The 19,940-nt window shown below is 34.1% G+C and overlaps 2 protein-coding genes across 6 annotated transcripts in view; one reads left to right on the plus strand and one right to left on the minus strand.

The window, feature by feature from the left end:
• The window catches only part of LRRIQ3 (leucine rich repeats and IQ motif containing 3), a 184,147-nt gene extending 167,187 nt beyond the window's left edge, over positions 1-16,960 (minus strand). For both annotated transcript variants that reach the window (XM_033225312.1, XM_033225311.1), the window contains exons 1-3: positions 16,758-16,960; positions 5,200-5,448; positions 4,299-4,622 (exon numbers count right to left, since the gene is read on the minus strand). In XM_033225312.1, the coding sequence (XP_033081203.1) occupies positions 4,299-4,622; positions 5,200-5,448 (573 nt within the window). In that variant the 5' untranslated portion in view covers positions 16,758-16,960. The remainder of the gene's footprint in view (positions 1-4,298; positions 4,623-5,199; positions 5,449-16,757) is intronic.
• Positions 16,961-16,974: 14 nt separating this feature from the next.
• The window catches only part of FPGT (fucose-1-phosphate guanylyltransferase), a 35,641-nt gene continuing 32,675 nt past the window's right edge, over positions 16,975-19,940 (plus strand). For 2 of the 4 annotated variants that reach the window (XM_033225316.1, XM_033225314.1), the window contains exons 1-2: positions 16,975-17,124; positions 19,332-19,499. In XM_033225316.1, coding sequence (XP_033081207.1) covers positions 17,004-17,124; positions 19,332-19,499 — 289 coding nt within the window. In that variant the 5' untranslated portion in view covers positions 16,975-17,003. Of the gene's footprint in view, positions 17,191-19,331; positions 19,500-19,940 lie in introns of all 4 variants that reach the window. The other 2 variants (XM_033225313.1, XM_033225315.1) reach the window with 2 other exon arrangements.

The raw sequence follows: 19,940 nt of genomic DNA on the forward strand, positions 1-19,940 counted from the left end.
TCATTTATAATGCATTTACAATTTATTTACATTTACATTCAGGTCACATCCATAAACGTAAACATGTAATTTTTATAAGGCATTATCTTACTTTTGACACTTTTATGTTTTTTTCATATAGACTGTATAATTGTATATTCTTTTTTTAGCTTTCGTATTTTTTTAAAGCAAAAACACGTTAAATTTTACAAAAATTATTTAATCTATATTCCTCTATTAAGTGAATTATAAATTTACTTTTAAATAGTTTTGGTAATTATACATACCATTTTTATATTTTGTTTGACATTTACATTAAAAGAACAAATGGATGCTAAATGCTCAAGCTAGAAATCTCTACCTTAAAATATCAACCTTGTATTGCATTATCAATTTGTTTTTCTCTGAGTGACAGAAATATTAGCTGCCTTACAAGAATGTCTCTTTCTTTTTTATTAATAGAATATTGGTTTTGTTTAGGAAGTAAATGTGTCCACTTAAAAATACTCATCATACCAGATTCCATTCTATCTAGTGGCAGTCATGTGAGGCAGTTCCAGTGGTAGAAGTCAATCAAGTAAGACATTTGCAGGAGCTATTATTTCCTAATATAAAATTAACAGACTTCACTGGCATGTGATTTTTGTTCTCACCAATCCTTTTTTCTGACCTAAGCACATGCTTGGATGTGAAGAAGTTCATTGCCTATGAGAGGTAGGGGGTCTGACCACTTGCTAAAGGTGGAAGAGCAGGAAGCTAGAATAAACTTGGTCCTTCATTATTTCCTTGAGCAACTACAAGGAAGGACTTCTTATATCCTAATTTTCTGTAACATCATGAAAATAAAATCCTTATTTAGATGGATTTCTATTAGATGTAAACAAAATGTAATACTGGCTGATAGCACTGGTTTCTCGCCCAGATCACTCTGATCTTTAAAAAGTTACATATATAAAACAATCAAAATATAGATATATATCCTTCCATGATATGATTTTAGATAACTAAGCACTTCAAGTTTGTAAAGTTACTTTGATTTCATATAGCAAAAAAGAATTCATGCTTCCTCCTTTTTTTCTGACTCAAAAAATAAAGGTTAGAAATCATTTTATGTCACAATTAAGGATAAAATCCTTCTGGATTTTTTTTGTGTGTGTGTTATAAGCCACAAGCTTTAAATACACTACTAGATTTGTCTCTTTTCAAATCAGCATATGCTTCTTTAATTTCTACATTCATGCTCTCCTTAAGAAAGAATACCAATTATATAAAATAATTGTGTGAACTCTTACAAGGCTCATTATTTTTGTTTTCATAATATTCTTATACTCGTTAATAAGTCCAATGAAATGTTCTAAAACATATATTTCAAGCATTACTAAACAATTATCCCCATAGGTATACATTTATTCCTTCTCAAGAGTTATTTTTGTTGCTGTAAATTAAATAAAATATAAAACATTTCAATGATCAAAGAACAATCAAAAGAACTTTGCTTAGTGGAAGTAACGAACACAAATTTATAGGTAGCCTCAAAAATTGTTATTCAGAAAGATTTTTTTAAATCTCCAATACTCACAAAAATCATGTCAGTATTTGGCATGCCTATATCTCTTTAAGTCTTACTCCATTTGTGTTGCCGTCCATTCGTACTTCTTCACAATGATTTTCTCCCATTATTTCTTCATTTATGACATTTTCAATTTCTTTCTCTTTCTAATCAAAACTTATTTATCCTCAGTTTCTAAATATGGTAAGTTACGTATTTGGTAAGTTAAAGTGAGGTAAATACCACTTCACTTTAATAAATCTTTCATAAATTCTATTTCCTAGAGTTAAAGCTTTATCTTTCTTCTGTCCAAAACTTTCTCCGTAAAGGTTCTATATTTGGCAATTACATATAACCCCATTACAATTTCATATCCAACAACTGCAAGCTATTGAAATTCCAAAGATGTGACATCCTCTTTATCATTAAAAATTCTTCCAGTGTGCTTTTTTTTTTTTTTCAATTTAACTTTTTTTCCTCTTCCCTGCTGAGATCGATTATCCTTTATCTTCATTGGTTACACTGCTTTCTACCCACAAAATGAGACTGTGCCCCAAGGTTGTAACCTTAGTTTTCAGTCTTTACTGATCCCTGTATTTACCTGAGAGAACTAGGCTTTAACTATGACCCCAAGCAAACACTCCTGAATTTACACTCAAAGTCCAGAACACTATTTCTGAGTTTTTGTTTTTCATATCCAATGTCTAGTTAATATTTCTTCTTTAATATCCTGCTTTCACGTAATTATGACCAAACTTACCTTTTACCAAAACTCTTTAAGTGCTGCCATTTCTGACAAATAAGTTCTTTTGTGTCCCAGTTATCCAGGTTCAAAATAGTGGAGGAGTATTTCCACACTTACTCTTCCCCAATTCCCACATTCAATCAGTGTGAAAAGTACACTCAAATCTCTGCACTGTCTGTCATTTGTGATGCAATGTTGACTGCAGACTTGCTGAAATCCCAGCTCATGACTCATTTTCTGTCTAATATTGAGTAAGTTCCTACCTCACTATGCTTCATTTTCTCCTGTAAAAGAATGCTTTTCCACATCTGAGGAAACAATGAGGAATAAATAAAAAGGCCTTCCCTGTCCACCCTACCTGATGTAGCCCAAATCTCTACCCCTTTCAGTCTGTGTTAATATCTTACTTTCTTCCCTTTAGCAATTAACACTAGCTGACATTCTATAGTTGTTTTATTTTTGTTTCCAGATTCGTCTAGTCTCTGTGCCTTTCCCTCAGACTTAATGAGGACAAGAATTTTGTCAGTATTATTTACCACTGAATCTCCAAGTCCCAGACAGTCCTTTTCATATTTTAGGTACTCAGTATACACTTGGTGAAATAATGAATAAATAAAATGTATAAAGCACCTACCACAATGGCATTCACTGAATATGTGTCTGTCTTCTCCACTGTGTTCTTTCTTCTTTATTACTGGTATCCACCCATATCAATCCTAATCACATCATTTTGAACCTACAGTAATTGATCCCCCTGCCCTCATTTGGTTTCTATCCTCCATTAATCTGCTAGCAAAATGTTGGGTTGATCACCTTCTAAAAACCTTGTCAATACCATTTATTCATAGAGCACTTACTACGAGGGACTTACTCTAATTTTCCTACTCTAATTTCAATTAATCTTCATTATATTCATCAAGTCTAAGCTCTTTAGTAGGTCGTCCAAGTTCTTTCTCAATGCCCACTGCCCAACTTTCCATTACTTCCTTAAATGAATCTCAGTCACTTTGATTATCCTTAAAAGGCTCATGCATGTTGCCACCTTTGATTATGCCATACTACACAAGTGAAGTACCAAAGTGAAATTCTTTATTTAGTGCCCAGGTTAAGATATCAGACTTAAATACTACCGTGTTTTTTATATTTTTAAATATTACTACAAAATTATTACCAAAATCCTAAATTTTTAAAACTATTGCAAAATCACTAATATACCCCTAATTAAAAAAAATGTATATGCAGTAATAAAATTCTTCCAACTTTGTAATTTTCAGCTTTTCCATGCATAATCACTGTTCAATGTTTATATACTCTTTTAGATATACTCACTGTTCAAAATGATGTTCTATTCTTCCTCAAATTTTCTACACACATATATATGACTTCACATATCTTTAGAACATATTATAAACACCTCCTGCAACTTACATTGTTACTATATCTTGTACCAATTTAACCCCCTCTTTTGAACTCTTAAATGATTTGTTCTAACATTCATTCATGTGTCACAAAGAATATTTCCTTATGTTTTTGTAAATCCACTTAAGTAGTCTGTAACCATTAACTAGGCATCAACTTTTCACAATCACTTCTTCTAACATTTTATAAACCAACAGATAATGATGGTTTGATCTTGTTAATCAAATTAATTGTGTAAGAATTAAATATTTTATCTTCTTCTAATAATAATCTAAGTTGTCCTTTAAGGCTCTCAAAAAACATTAAGTATTTCCCAATGGAGTCTTTCATATACCAAATCCTGAATAAATTAGAGATTTACTTTCAATTTAAAAAACAAAAATTTGTTTCTCTACAATTTGATCATTTCAGGCTTTTTATGTAGTAGGCATACAAACTTTTATAAAGTTTCAGATAGACATTACAAATATATTCACTGGTTTATATTATTTTACATACATGATGCAAAAATATTAAAGAGTTCATATAATTTAGATATAGAACTCAGAAGCTAAAATTTTTCTTTTATACATTTAATTAAAATGAAACCCTAAAGAAGCCAATTACCTTTCTCAAAGCTGGGCAGAAATTAAAGAAAAGTCGATGGTTACATGCTTTGAACCTTTCAGGAAGATGCCAGTTCTGAATTATTTCTTCATCAGAAATCACATGATGATCCAGTGCTTTGAGAGGCCATATACTGTTAACAAGAACATGTCTGTATCCTTTTTTAAGGCTTACTGGGCAATCAAACATAGTGAGGGCAATGAGGTTTGGACAGGCAGATAATACACATATATTCTTTAACTTTGCAAACCCATTGTCATGAAGATAGAGGAGTTTTAGATTCTTCAATCCACTCCAAAATTTGGTATCTGGTAGACTCTTTATCTGAAATATTATTAAAAATACTTTAAATTACAAAATTACTTTTTTCAAAAAGCACAGAAAATGGTACAACATTACACATCTAAAATTCAATAATCCCCAAATAGCAATTTTCTAATTAATAAGCAAACAGAGTATTTATAATTATACAATGATGGCTAGTTGAAAACCATAATACACTGGGCATCTGAGATAATTTATTATTAGTAGTATAGTAAAATGCATAATGATACTTTTTTGTTCAATGAAAATTCCTTTGTAATAGGTTGACTCTTTAAACTTTTCTAAAATACTTTCCTTACCTAAGGAAAATTAAGGAAGCATGAGGCATTCTTAATCCAGGCTATAGATTTAAGAAGTGAAACATACCAAATTACACACTATTTATGTATTTTCATTTACATCAAAATGTCTGTATTTATATACATCTTACATGCTTTTAATTTATTGTTAAATTTTTGTTTATATTTTAGATAAAAGATCATCTTTAAGAAATACTGTGGATAGGTAACATAAGTACGTATTAAATAAAACTGAAATTTCATTAAATATGCAAATATCTGAAATGCCTGTTGCTTACCTGATTTCCATGGAGATCAAGTTTGATTAATTTTATACAACTCTGAAGTGGATAAATATCTGTAATAAAATTGTTTGAGACGACGCATACTCTAAGAGAGATGCAAGACTGCAAATTTTCCATAGACTTTAAATGAAGGCCATTGAACTTCACAAAAACAAAATCTTTTTGATCTTCTCTTATGTTTTCATTATAGTGACTCCATTCTTCATGACTGGTTAGCTCTTCTGTGATTGTTCCATGAAACATCTAGGAAAGATAAGAAATTGCTTTGATTTTTTTTCTACTTTCAAAAATTTACCTGAAAACAAACAAAATTTTGCCAAGAGACGGTGCAAGTAAAAAGTGTTATTAAACTTAAAATTTTTAAAAACTAATTCTTATAGAACTATCTATGTTAAATGTTAAATGTCTAACATTTCAATAACAGCTAATCTGAATGTTATCACTGCACTCACCGATGAACGAACTAATTAGCAAGAGGAAGACAAACTTCCTTTTTCATAGAATATTTACAGAATTCAGTGAAGAAACTGAGATAAAATCATCCCTTCTAGACAAGACAACAACAAACCAATCAAACCATATCTTGTATAACTCGTATAATAATTGTTGTTAAAATATACTGTTAAAGAAGTACACTGAATAATAAACAAGTCAGGAAAGTGATAATCGTTGTGAAAGAGAGTGAACAATGTAGCCAGATAAAATTAAGGTGCTATATAGGCCTTCAAATGTTATCAATAATATTTGTATCTTAAAGAGAAAATTCATTGTCACAATATTTACATTCAACTCAATTAGGCAATTAGGCTCCAGAATTCTAATAGCTTTAAATTTTGACTACTTAAATTTATCTAAAATGTTTAGATCAATGCTTTTTAATATAATTTTATACAGTATTTCTCATATATGTGAATTTTCACTTATTAAGAGTAATTTCAGCTTTCATAAAAGGTAGTCAGAGATAGCTGAGAAGAGAATGTATGAGCTCAAGTCGTCTATTTGGAAGTGTGTTTTAAGATCAACAATGTTCCCCAATGGAAGAATCGATTTCTACCATGTTTAGATAAACTAAATCAGTGTAATTCAAATGTGAATAAATGTGAAAATCCAGATACACTCTTGTACTCTCTCAAGACACTGGTTACTTTATATATCATAACCAAGGCCTAAAACTAGAATCCTCAAACTCTAAGTATCAATGAATTAACGAGAAGGCAGATTCATGGGCCCCATCTCATATCTACTGTATCAGAATTTCTGGGCTAAGGGCCTAGGAATAATGTCAACAGGTGATCGACGAACACCTTAAGAAAGATTAGCCTCAACTACAAGTAAACCAGTCTTCCAAATATACAGTCAGATATGGAATAGACAGATATAAATAAACCTTTACAAATTAAACTCATCAAGCTCTATTGGTGCTGGGATGCAGGATAATATCCACATCGCATCACTTGGACTTCCAAAATAGAAAAGACTTAAGTCTTTCCTCATTTAAAGAAAGCTTAAATTTAAGCTTCCTGCAAGTCTTTAGAAAAATAACTCATTTTGTAAAGTACTCAATAACATTCCATCACATGGATGCACCATGGTTTGGTTTATTTATCCATTCACCTATTAAGATGTCTTGGCTGCTTCCAAATTTACATAATTATGAATAAAAGTGCTATAAAAATTTATGTGCAGGTTTTTGTCTGGATATGTTTTCAACTTACTTGGATAAATACCAAGGAGTTCGTTTGCTGAATCATATAATAATGTATTTCATTTTGTAAAAAACTGCTACTGTCTTCCAATGTGGTTGTACCATTTGGACTCCCACCAGCAATGAATGAGAGATTCTATTGCTCCACAACCTCACCAGTATATAATGTTGTCAATGTTTTGATTTTGGTCGTTTTAATTTGCAATTCCCTAATGATACATGATGTTGAGCATCTTTCATATGCTTATTAGCCATATGTATATCTTCCTTGGTGAGGTATCTGTTCAGATCTTTTGTCCATTATATTTTTATTGTAGTATTGTCTTATTGTTGAGTTTGAGTTCTTTGTATTACTTCAGATACTAATCCTTTGTCAGATATGTGTTTTCCAAAGGCTTTTTTTTCCCATTCTGTGGCTTGCCTTTTCACTTTCTTAATTTTCATTTCTTTTTTAGCTCACAAATGCATAAAAAGTCCTTGAAAAACCAACACCCATCCACATGGAACTTCAGAGATCTCATTTCTTCACATAAAGCTACAGGTGATTTTATACTGTTAATCATGACATTAGTACACAAATTATATATATATATGTATACAAAATTATATATAATTTTATTTAATATATAGCTATATAAATAAAGTATTTTTACTTCAAAGAATTTATTTCTCACATTGATTATTCCATCTCTAACAGTCTATTTCTTTATGAAGATATTATCTTCTTCCTGGCATTTATTTTCAGGGATTTTCAACAGTGCTATTAATCAAATATAGTTAGTAATATCTATATTTGATTCACCCACCAGGAATAATTTTTTATTTTAAACCTTCTGCATGAATGCTGTCTATATGTCATTTGAACATGCCAATGAACTACTAATGGTATTATTCCAAAGTAGAGTTTTTTTCTATTTTCCTTACTGATCTCAGATACACTGGATAATTTTCCAAAATGAGAGGTTCTACACTTATGTGAGACATTCAAATGTTAGCTATTAGATGAATAACCTTGCTAGTAGCTTTGTGGCATTAACAAATGCTGTTGTAATGAACATGATAAAATAACATTGTTCTTTCCCACCAAAATTCTTAAATATGCCCAAACATTTTTCTACATAAAATGAGTAATATATAATAAGGGAACTGGTTTGATTGGCACTCTTGCCTCATTTGAAAGCTTCCTGTCAATAAGACATAGAGTTTGAGGAAGAAATGAAATATTGGTTCACAGAAACCAAATTTGGGATAATGCTCACGATATTACTTAATTCAATGCCTTTTTTTCCATTTTGTACAACAGTCTACTTTTCAGTTTCAATCAAAAAGATTAGAAAAAAAATTGTAAGAATTAAGTACTAGTTAATTAAGGACATATTAAATTCAAATTTGAGATCTTTTTGGTATTATTTAATGTAATGTCTTTCCCCCCATTTTGTTCAGCTGCCTACTTTTTAGCTTTAATCATTGACTATTATAAGCAAAAAAAAAAAAAAAAAAAAATCAGTAATCATCAGGAAAATGTAAACTAAAGCCTTACTCCTGCAAGAATGGCCATAATTAAAAAGTCAAAAAACAATAGATGCTGTCGTGCATGTGGTGAAAAGGGAATACCGCTAGTGGGAATGTAAACAAGTATAACCACTATGGAAAATAGTATGGAAATTCCTTAGGGAACTAAAGGTGGAACTACCATTTGATCCAGCAATCCCACTACTGGGTATCTATCCAAAGGAAAATTCATTATATTAAAAAAGACATATGCACACACGTTTATAGCAGCACAACTCACAATTGCAAAGATATGGAACAAACCTAAGTGTCTATCAACCAATTAATAGATAAAGAAAATGTGATACACACACACACACACACACACACCCCATGGAATACTACTCAGCCACAAAAAAGAACAAAACAATGTCTTCTGCAGCAACTTGGATGGAGCCTAGAAGGCTATTATTCAAAGTGAAGTAACTCAGGAATGGAAAATCAAATATCGTAAGTTCTCACATATAAGTGTGAGCTAAGCTGTGAGGACGCAAAGGCCTAAGAATGATATAATGTACTTTGAGGACTCAAGGGTGAAGGTTGGGAGGGTCGTGAGGGATAGAAGACTACATACTGGATACAGTGTACACTGCTTGGGTGACAGGTACCCTCAAATCTCAGAAATCACCACTAAAGAACCTATCCATGTAACAAAATACCACCTGTACCCCAACAACTACTGAAATAAAAATTAAAAAACAACAAAAAAATAGTCAAAAAATAACAGATGCAGGTGAGGCTGTGGGGAAAAAGGAATGCTTATATATTGTTGCTGGGAGTATACATTAGTTCAACCATTGTGGAAGACAGTGTGGCAATTTCCCAAAGACCTAAAAACAGAAATAACATTTGACCCAGCAATCCAATTACTGGGTACATACCTAAAGCAATAATAATTGCTCTATTATAAAGATACATGCATACATATGTTCACTGTACCACTATTCACAATAGCAAAGACATGGAATCAACCTAAATGCCCATATATGGTAGATTGGATACAGAAAATGTGGTACATTTACACCATGGAATACTATACAGCCATAAAAAAGAATGAGATCATGTCCTTTACAGGAACACGGAGAAAGCTGGAGGACATTATCCTTAGCAAAAAGAATGCAGGGATAGAAAAACCAAATACTGCATTTTCTCCCTTATATATGGAAGCTAAATGATGAAAACATATGGACACATAAAGGGGAACAACACACTGGGGCCTACTGGAGGGTGAAGACTGGGAGGAGGGAGAGGATTAAGAAAAATAACTAATGAGTACTAGGCTTAACACCTAGGTGACTAAATCACTTGTACAACACACTACACTGAAACAAGTTTACCTATGTAACAAACGTGTACATCTATCCCTGAACTTTAAGCAAAAATTTTTAAAAATCCAAACTATTAAGAACCCTTGCTTCTTAGTTAATAAAATATGCTAGCCTACTATCTTAGGATGACACACTTCTCTCTCAGTGTAACCTTCTTTGACAAATTATTGCCTACTCATTATTTAGACTCTGATTCCATCCCCACATCCCCAACTTAGTGATTATATATTTATATGTGTTATTACTTAATGGCCCTGTTTTCCACTAAATTATATGTAATCTGTGAACAGAAAACTTGTTTTACGGTTAGGTAGTTTTTTCAAATTTTTGCATAGGACCTGACATAGAACTGAGTCAGATTTCAATAAATGTCTATTTCATAGACATGTCTATCTTTTCCTTTACTCAGAGAAATAGCAAACTATGGGGAAGGAACCTTTAAAAGACTTCTAAGTACAAATGACAAAGTCTCTCCCATTTCAGTAGAAATCTATTGGACATTCCTTTATTTTTAATTCTCCACAGCCAATACTCAATATCTTGCAAAACAACAACAAAAAAAGGTTTATTTTTCAGCTATTTATGTAGTGTAACAAATCACTCCAAAATTTATTGGCTTAAAATAACCACCATTTTGTTATTCTGAAGATTTTGTGTGTTCACTAAGTTGAAGTAAGCAATTCTCCAACTGACAGTGGCTGAAGCATGAGTCAGTTCACTCCTCCAGTGAACTGCTGGAAGGTTAGGTTCAGCTGGGATACTGAGATGAACCAGCCTTTCTTTCCATACTGTCTCAGGACCTCTCTATTTTGAACTGTCCTCTCTATGTCATCTATCCATGTGTGTCTGAAATAGGGTAGCAGTATTTAAAACAATAATGAATGGGAATTTACTGCAACATCGGACACTAAGCCACAGATTCAAGAAACTCAGAGAACATCATGTAGGATAAATATAAGAAAAAAAAAACCACACCTAGGCATTTAATACACAAACTTCAAAAAATCAAAAGTTAAAAAAAAACTTGGAAAAAGCCAAATAATTTCTTAAAAATCTTACTTATAAAGGATCACAGATAATAACTACATTTGACTTATCAGAAACCATGCAGGCAGAAGACAGTGGAGTGAAATATTTAAAGTGTCAAGAGAAAAACCCTTTCACTTGGTTCTCACTCTCTCTTGTCTGCCGCCATGTAAGATGTGCCTTCCACCTCCTGCCATGATTCTGAGCCTCCCCAGCCACACGGAACTGTGAGTCCACTAAACCTCTTTTTCTTCATAAATTACCCAGTGTTGGGTGTGTCTTTATCAGCAGCATGAAGACAGACAAATACAGTAAGTTCTACAAAATTATTGAATGCCTAGTTCCATTAACAATTCAAGATAAAATACATGCTTCAAAAAGTATATCAAGGGACACTGTATTATGCGAAGTTATTCTCTAGAAGTGAAAAAGAAATAAATTCTGTTAGACAAATCTTGAAGTAATTTGTTGTTGTTAGACCTGCCTTGTAAGAAATGTTAAAAGACAGTCTGAGAGAAGAAAAATGATATAGGTCAGATACTCATATCTATGGTAAGAAAGTGTTGGGAAAGGAACAAGTGAGGATAAAATAAAATTCTCTTATTTTTCTTATTCTTAGTTGAATAATTTGTCCAAAATAATAATAGTAACTAGTTTTATTTTAATTCATCCAACAACAGTAAAATATACATTCTTTTCAAGCTCACATGGAGGATTCATTCACCAAGGCAGACCACATTCTGGGCCATAACACATGTCTTATCAAATTCAAAAGAACAGAAGCCATGCAACGTCTTCTCTCAAACTACAATAGAATTAAACTAGATATCAGTAACAGGAAAATAGCTGGAAAATTCCAAAATACTTAGGAGATTTATAAACAACACACTTCTAAGTAACACATAGGTCAATAAAAATTTAAAGATATTTTGAACTAATAAAAATAAAATAAAATTTAGCAAAATTTGTAGGATATAGTAAAAGCAGTGCTTAAAAGGAAATTCATAGCATGGAATACATATACTAGAAAAGAGCAAAGATCTAAAATGAATCATGTAAGATGCCATTTCTAGAACTTGAAAAAGAAGAGCAAATTTAATCCAAAGTAAATAGGAGAAAAGTAATAAATATATTAAGTTAGTTTTCAAGAAAATTGTAATTCTTAATTATAATTGCCAATATTTTTGAGGGGGGGCATATTTTATCATTATCTCATTCCAGAAGACTCCATAAAGATCTATAGTCTCTCTAAAAAATAAATACTTTACTCAGATTATATGTAGGTTCTTCTATAATATAAAGCATCTAACCATCAACCTGTAGTTCAGATCTTTAGTGAAGAGTGGGGAGGTCTTTCCATATACTCTCTGTGGTTACTTTTACCATGCAATAATAAATCTTACTTCAAAATATATCCTTTCTTTATTTGTTAGGACATTCAGAGTTAATTTTTTCCCAACTTTTATTTTAGAATCAGGGAGTACATGTGCAGGTTTGTTACAAAAGTATATTGCATAATGCTGCAGTTTGGAGTACGAATGAATTTGTCACCCAAGAAGTTAAGCATAGTACCCAACAAGTAGTTTTTTTTTTTCAATTCTTACCTGTCGTCCTCTCTCCCAATTCTTGTATTCCTCTCCAATACCAAATCTTATCCAAGGTGTCTGAAAACATATTTTTCAGTTCCTCTTAACTGATTTTTGTTTTATATGTATTCAATATTTTAAACTCTTCTCAACTGGTTTCTTTTTAGTTGATGTGATATGAACACTAATTTAGTCTTATAAGCAGTCTTCCCCATACACCATACTAATTTATATTCTTTTTCTCTATTAATATTCACCTCTGCCAACAATATGTACTTGCCAGTATATAAACAAACTTAATATTTTACAAATTACAAAATAGAACATAGTAATACCTGGTTATTGCTATTAAACGGAAAGATTAACATGATTAATAAATTACAGAAATAATTTTTTATTAGAAAATTAGTATTCTATATTCAGAATATAATGTATGTGTCAGTTATTCATATTATTCAGTTACATATTCTGTCAAACTTTCCAATCATTTTGGAAAAGTGGAGATTTTTCATATTTTAACTACCACATGGAGCATTTCAGTTTTGTTTCTCATTATTTATTTATATTGCACATCTGAAAACTAGAATAACTCAAATGAGCAGGCCCCAAAGCATTTCCCCTGAATCATATCATTGCAGCTATGGGCCCATATGATTCTACTGTCTACCAAGGGAAGCTAAAAACCACTGCAATTGATATATCCTCCTCTACCAAGTTAAAAGCCCCTTACCACTTGTTGCAAATTTAAAATATGCACATAGAGGAGGAATCTAGTCACTTTTGTTCATTTTAGACTTTGATAATTTTACAACTATTTTGTGAAATGTATATACACATCTGTAAATTATCAAGTTCAAATAATAATATAATGTTCAAAGGCAAATTAAGTATAGCAACACATTACAGAAAGTATCAAGGCTCCAACTACAGTTTCAAAGAAATTCTGCAGTTAAAAATAAATCAGTACCATTATCAGTAAACCTTTGCTTAGTTTGTATCAACTAAAGTACTAATTTTAAAATTATCATAAAAAGCATAAACCTAAAAAACTAAAAGGTGGTGAGCCAGAAGATGGATATTAAACAGTCAAAATTAATAAAAACATTCACAGAAAATAATCTGCACAAAAATCACAACCTCTTAATAAGGAAATTAGTACAACAAATATTTCTTCTAGCCCAAAACACTACTTGGTTAGTTTTCAAGAACAGATTTTGGATCTCCTAAAATTAAGCCATTAATACCTTACTCTTAAGTGTCATAAATATTATATTACATTAATTAAAATTTAATTCTTGACTCTACTAATTTATATTCTTCAAGTACTTGCCCTCTCCCTGTCCCTTTCCCCTCCCCAAAACCTCATGCTGGTATTTGGACAAAGTAGATTATGATTACACTACTGGGGAACTCCATTTGGAAAAAAAAAAAAAAAAAATTCCACAAAATACTAAGGGAGGAAGTATAATAAAAGTTCAAGGGTGGGACAATGTTTCCTTGAACTACGGAAAGTTGAGGGATATGAGGGTTCCTCCAACAGGGCATAGTGAGAAAAAAAATATTTAAAAATAACTTGAGAACAGGCTGAGTAAATAAATTCAAATAAAACAAACTGCAAAAAGAGAATTTTTGCTTTTGTTGCATGTCAGGAAGGGTAGCAGGAGGAAACAGTGGTTAAACAGAGCCATGAAGAACAAGGACTGGAAACAAGTACAGTCCTAGGTTGGCCTGACCACAGCATGCACTATGAGCTCCACAGTACATAATCCAGGACCCTATTCATTTGGCTTCAACTTCCTCCTATAAAGAAGGGGGGATAATTAAAACATGCTTCTCTATAATTTCCACACAACAGTCATAGTTATGTCTATAGAAATAAAAAAAATGTAACTGGCATTAACTGTAAATGGGTTCGAAGGCATTTTAATGGGGGGATGAAAATGTTCTAAACCTGTACCTCAATAAAGTTGTTTAAAAAAATCTATCTCATTCTTCCTTATGGCAGCTCTTCAGATACTCTCTACTCTCCTCCAAGAAATAAAAAGCCCAAATGCCTGCACAGAATATAATTTTTCAATTTATTATAGTCTAGTATGTTCAATGTCTTTTTAAAAATGTGGAATCCAAAACTAAATAGATTATTTCCTATGTGTTCGATTTGTGCAGAATTAATGGGCTTACAGCTTGGCTGGATTGATATATTTTACTTTGGTAAAATAATATTCTGATAAATAGAAAATATTCTGATAAATGGAAAAACTGTGGCAAATACTCTAGTAAAATAATACTCTAGTAGCTTAAGATGTTAAACAATCATATCGCACTGTTTTATTATATTGAATATGAACTTAAATAAAATCTCTAGATTTTTTTGGCCCCCAACAATCAACTGCCATGGAAATTTACTCCTACTCATATATACAGTGTTTTTTAGTTTTTTACTTAAAAATTAATATTAACGAAAATTTGAGAAAAGAAAGAGAACAGAATCCATAGCTGATAATATGGTATATTTATTTCCAGCAAATTTTGATTGCATGATATAGCCATATTGAGAAAATATAATTTCCCATTTCTATGGCCATCTTTCCCAGATCCAAGAAATACTCTATTTAATATTCTGTATGACACCATCCCAGATCCAAGAAATACTCTATTTAATATTCTGTATGATAGAATCTAACACATCACTCCGTTTGTCTCCTCACAACTGTTACCACTGGATGTTTTTATTTGGTTACTTCTTGTTTATTTCACCTTATTAGAATATACAGACCCTAGATATATAGGCTCTGCTGACCTTCATTCCCTTGGGACCTCACCTAGTTCCACAGTTAAAATTAATTCTATCTTCTTGCTGACAATTCTTAAAATTGTATCTCTAGCCCAGACCTCTTTCCTGAATTCTAGACTCATATGTATAATGCATACAGACACATACACACACAAACTTCCCTTACGTATTCACTGCACACACATATGTCTGTTTATTCCACACGTCCAAAATCAAATTCTGGACTCTATTACCCCAACAATCTTCCTCAGTCAGAAACTTACCCATCTTAATTGATGGCCATCCCAAGGCAGTCATTTTGATTCCTCTTTTTCTCTTACAGTCCACACCCATTAATTCCATCAGCATATTTTATTGTTTTTGTCTTAAAAATACATCCAGAATCTGACCAACTTCTCACCATCCCCATTGCTACCATCCTGGTCAAGACTTCACCAACTCTCACCTGCAATATTGGAGTAGCCTCCAAGCAAGTCTCCCTGCTTCTATCATTGCCTCATCCCTCATTATAATCTATTCTCGTATCTCTGAGTGATCTCTTTAAACACAAGGCACATCATTTCAAAACCCTGCAATGGCTTTGTTTCCCTTAAGAGTAAAACCCAAAATTCTTTCTATGGCCCTTTGTTCCCTCTCTGACCTTCTCTTGCTACCTTCTCTTTTGGTTACTCTCACTCAAGTCTCTGTATTTGCTAAATGTTCTTCAGTAAGATACCGTTTTTTAATTAATGAAAATTTTTAAATGATAAAACTATGAAAGAGTAATCTAATCTGCCATTTTATCCAAACGCTTCCACTATTAGAACACGATTGTATAACAAGTCTGAGAAGAAAAACTAAGTAAATTTATGGTGCCCTGAATGCCTATGTACCTAATGAAGACCTTGATCAGACAAATCTCCTCAAAAAATCAAACGGTATGATGAAATAGCACAATTTCTGGGTTTGGGATTGACATATATTTCTTAAATCTTTTATTACTAATTGTGATAGCTTAAGTCACTATTCTCTGATTCAGTTTTCTTCTGTGTAAAGATGAAGTGATCTGTAAAACTAATAAACGTGGTGTTCTACAACAGGAACACCTCTACATGGCTACCCAAAATACACCTAAAAAGACTGACTTATTTCTAAGAATGCTATTGAACATTCTAGATTAATCTACATATACAAAAGAATGACAGAAAATAAACCAAAATATCAAAAATATTTGAAGCCTGGTTGCGGATTGAATTTTATACAATTTCCAAAGGTGGCTCACTCTCTAGGAACCACAAACTTAAGGTTCCTAAAAAGAACAGATTTTAAATATTCAGACTGTGTACGTTATCATGACCCAGGGTTGGGGGCAGATGGCTCCAGATGACTTGGGGTGGTGGGGGGAAAGGACAGATGGGGGAGATCTTCTATCAGGATCTCCTGAGGAACTGCTCCAGGCTGAAACACATCACCAGTTAGGAGGAATCGCCTTTGATGTGAAAGTTGGGAAACTAGACTGTAGTTTCGCCCTATCCTTAGCGGGTCGGTTCTAACAATTTTGTAACCCAACCTGAACCACTCACCGGGTCAGCTGGGCCGCAAGCCCTTAAGAGTTGGAGACAAGTGGCCCAGACCCAACACAGTCAGACAAATCGCTGGATGGCCATCTGCTCCTGAGACCGTTGCTAGAGAAACCAGAAGAGATCCAGTTTCACCACATCACGGTTTTCCCGGAGGGAGCGAACTAAGGCGCTCCGGGGCGTGATTACGTGAGCGACGCACGGAGGGGCGGGCCAGAAATAACCGGACTGCGGCGCACCCCAGGGCGCATGCGTGCTGTGCGGCGCGGTCTCAGGGAAGGTGGGGCTATGGCAGCTGCTAGGGACCCTCCGGAAGTATCGCTGCGAGAAGCCACCCAGCGAAAATTGCGGAGGTTTTCCGAACTGAGAGGTACTAGAGAAGGCATCCGAGTTCTCCTGGGCAATGCAGAGGGAGGGTGCTTTTGCGTGCCAGGAGGTTTGTTGGACTGTCACTTCCCGTCTGCTTCTCATCTGCAGGCCTGTGACGCCCCCCAGGAGTAGCTAGCTAATAATCCTTTTGAGTTTTTTTATTCTTTTCGTTGTCCCTGCTTGACATGCTTGTTGCTTATTCTTAGTAGTATAGATATTAAAATGAGGGCGGAGGAAGAAGAAGAAAGAAAATCTGGTGAAGTTATGCATTGATTAGCTCATTAATAAAAGTTACTTTAAATAAATCTAAAAGATATGAAGCACAGTATTTTGACCTTTGTGAGTAGATCCCAGCCCCCTAATGTCACTGTTTACATTACATTCATCTACTTCTGTAATGTAAACGTTTGTTGAGGGAGTAACAGAGCATGGAGGAATTATGGATTAAAAAAAGGAAGAAATTTGTTATCAAAAAATTGGCTATGCCACTTAATCCCCGTACAACTGGCTAATAAAAGTGGTTACTGATGCAGTGACTGCTTTAAAAATACTGGGACTAATACTTGGATAACAGTAAAATGTTCAGTACTATTAGATTCTAGCTGACAGGTTCTGTTTGTTAACTAATTAAAACGATAAATCATTTTGTTAATAAAGAGATTCCAACTGTCTACTAAAAGTGCAGACTGTCTTTTAAAGATGTCATCAGAGAGTTGAGACTTTCTGTTATCCAGAATTTTATGTTCTAACAGCCTATGTAAGTTTGCATGGTTTATCTTTTTTTTTTTTTTTTTTTTTTTTTTTTTTTTTTTTTTTTGAGGCGGAGTCTCGCTCTGTCGCCCGGACTGGAGTGCAGTGGCCAGATCTCAGCTCACTGCAAGCTCCGCCTCCTGGGTTTCCGCCATTCTCCTGCCTCAGCCTCCCAAGTAGCTGGGACTACAGGCGCCCGCCACCTCGCCCGGCTAGTTTTTGTATTTTTAGTAGAGACGGGGTTTCACCGTATTAGCCAGGATGGTCTCGATCTCCTGACCTCGTGATCCGCCCGTCTCGGCCTCCCAAAGTGCTGGGATTACAGGCTTGAGCCACCGCGCCCGGCCGGTTTATCTTAAAGTAATAGAAAATAAAGTACCCACATTTATAAACAGCAGCATTGATGGAATGGATCTTTGGGTTGTGTCTTTTTTTTTTTTTTTTTTGAGACCGAGTCTCGCTCTGTCCCCCAGGCTGGAGTGCAGTGGCTCTATCTCGGTTCACTGCAAGCTCCACCTCCCGAGTTCACGCCATTCTCCTGCCTCAGCCTCCCAAGTAGCTGGGACTACAGGCGCCCACCACCACGCCCGGCTAATTTTTTGTATTTTTAGTAGAGACGGGGTTTCACCGTGTTAGCCAGGATGGTCTCCATTGCCTGACCTCGTGATCTGTCAGTCTCAGCCTCCCAAAGTGCTGCGATTACAGGCGTGAGCCACCGCGCCCGGCCTGGGTTGTGTCTGTCTTAGTCACCTAACACTAAGTGTGCCTGATACGTAAGAATTGATTTGCAACGCTGGAGATTTGTTTGTCTCCTCTTCTTTTTTTTTTTTTTTTTTGAGACGGAGTCTCGCTCTGTCACCCAGGCTGGAGTGCTGTGGCCGGATCTCAGCTCACTGCAAGCTCCGCCTCCCGGGTTTACGCCATTCTCCTGCCTCAGCCTCCCGAGTAGCTGGGACTACAGGCGCCGCCACCTCGCCCGGCTAGTTTTTTGTAGTTTTTTTTAGTAGAGACGGGGTTTCACCGTGTTAGCCAGGATGGTCTCGATCTCCTGACCTCGTGATCCGCCCGTCTCGGCCTCCCAAAGTGCTGGGATTACAGGCTTGAGCCACCGTGCTATGAAGAATTGAGGCAATAGTCTTTGGCAAGTTAAAAGTCGCTCTCTTAATCAAGAAACATTATATCGTTCAGCATTTATAATTAAATTGGATTGTAGACCATAAAAGGAGGGAGTGATCTAAAAGAGAGAAAAAAAAGGAACTTGTGAACAGTCCTCATTGTAACTATTTTGAATCATACTAATGCCCCACTGATTATTCCCTAACTCTCAAAAGCCAAAGATACATTTTGGAAGATAGTAATAGATGTTACCTTCTTTTTCTTCTTTCTAAGTAGGCAAACCTATGGCAACTAGAAAATTCTGATAGTTTTTATTGTCATTTGCTTGCCTTTTCCAAATAGGCAAACTGGTAGCACCTGGAGAATTCTGGGACATAGTTGCAATAACAGCGGCTGATGAAAAACAGGAACTTGCTTACAACCAACAGCTGTCAGAAAAGCTGAAAAGAAAGGAGTTACCCCTTGGAGTTCAGTATCACGTTTTTGTAGATCCTGCTGAAGCCAAAATTGGTATGCGCTTTATGGTCAGATTTATAATATAGGTCCTAAGCGGAATAATCATTGAAGAAAAGCTTTTCTGTGACTTACAGTGTATAAACTGCATCTCTCTACCCACAGCTTTATAAACTTTAAAATTTGAACATAAATTCACTTTTTTTAGAAAGATAAAAGGAATAGCAACTGTTCTTACCCATTATGACTTACCTTGAAAAACTTCCAGAATGTTACTTAAAAGATAATTTTATTAGTTTTTATGAAATTTACACTACTCAGATAGGAATACTTCTTTGGACCTTATCAGTAGAGCTTTTAAGGTCCTCTCCACTCCAAAGTTCCTCCAGCAGTTTACATGAAGAAAGCAAAGAAGTGGGAAAAAATACTCTTGGCCTTTTGAGGACATAATGCAAAAGAACACTGTCACATGGCTTAAATATCATAATACATATATTT

The sequence above is a fragment of the Trachypithecus francoisi genome, unplaced genomic scaffold (assembly GCF_009764315.1).
Source record: "Trachypithecus francoisi isolate TF-2019V2 unplaced genomic scaffold, Tfra_2.0 Lachesis_group12, whole genome shotgun sequence".
Taxonomy (NCBI): domain Eukaryota; kingdom Metazoa; phylum Chordata; class Mammalia; order Primates; family Cercopithecidae; genus Trachypithecus; species Trachypithecus francoisi.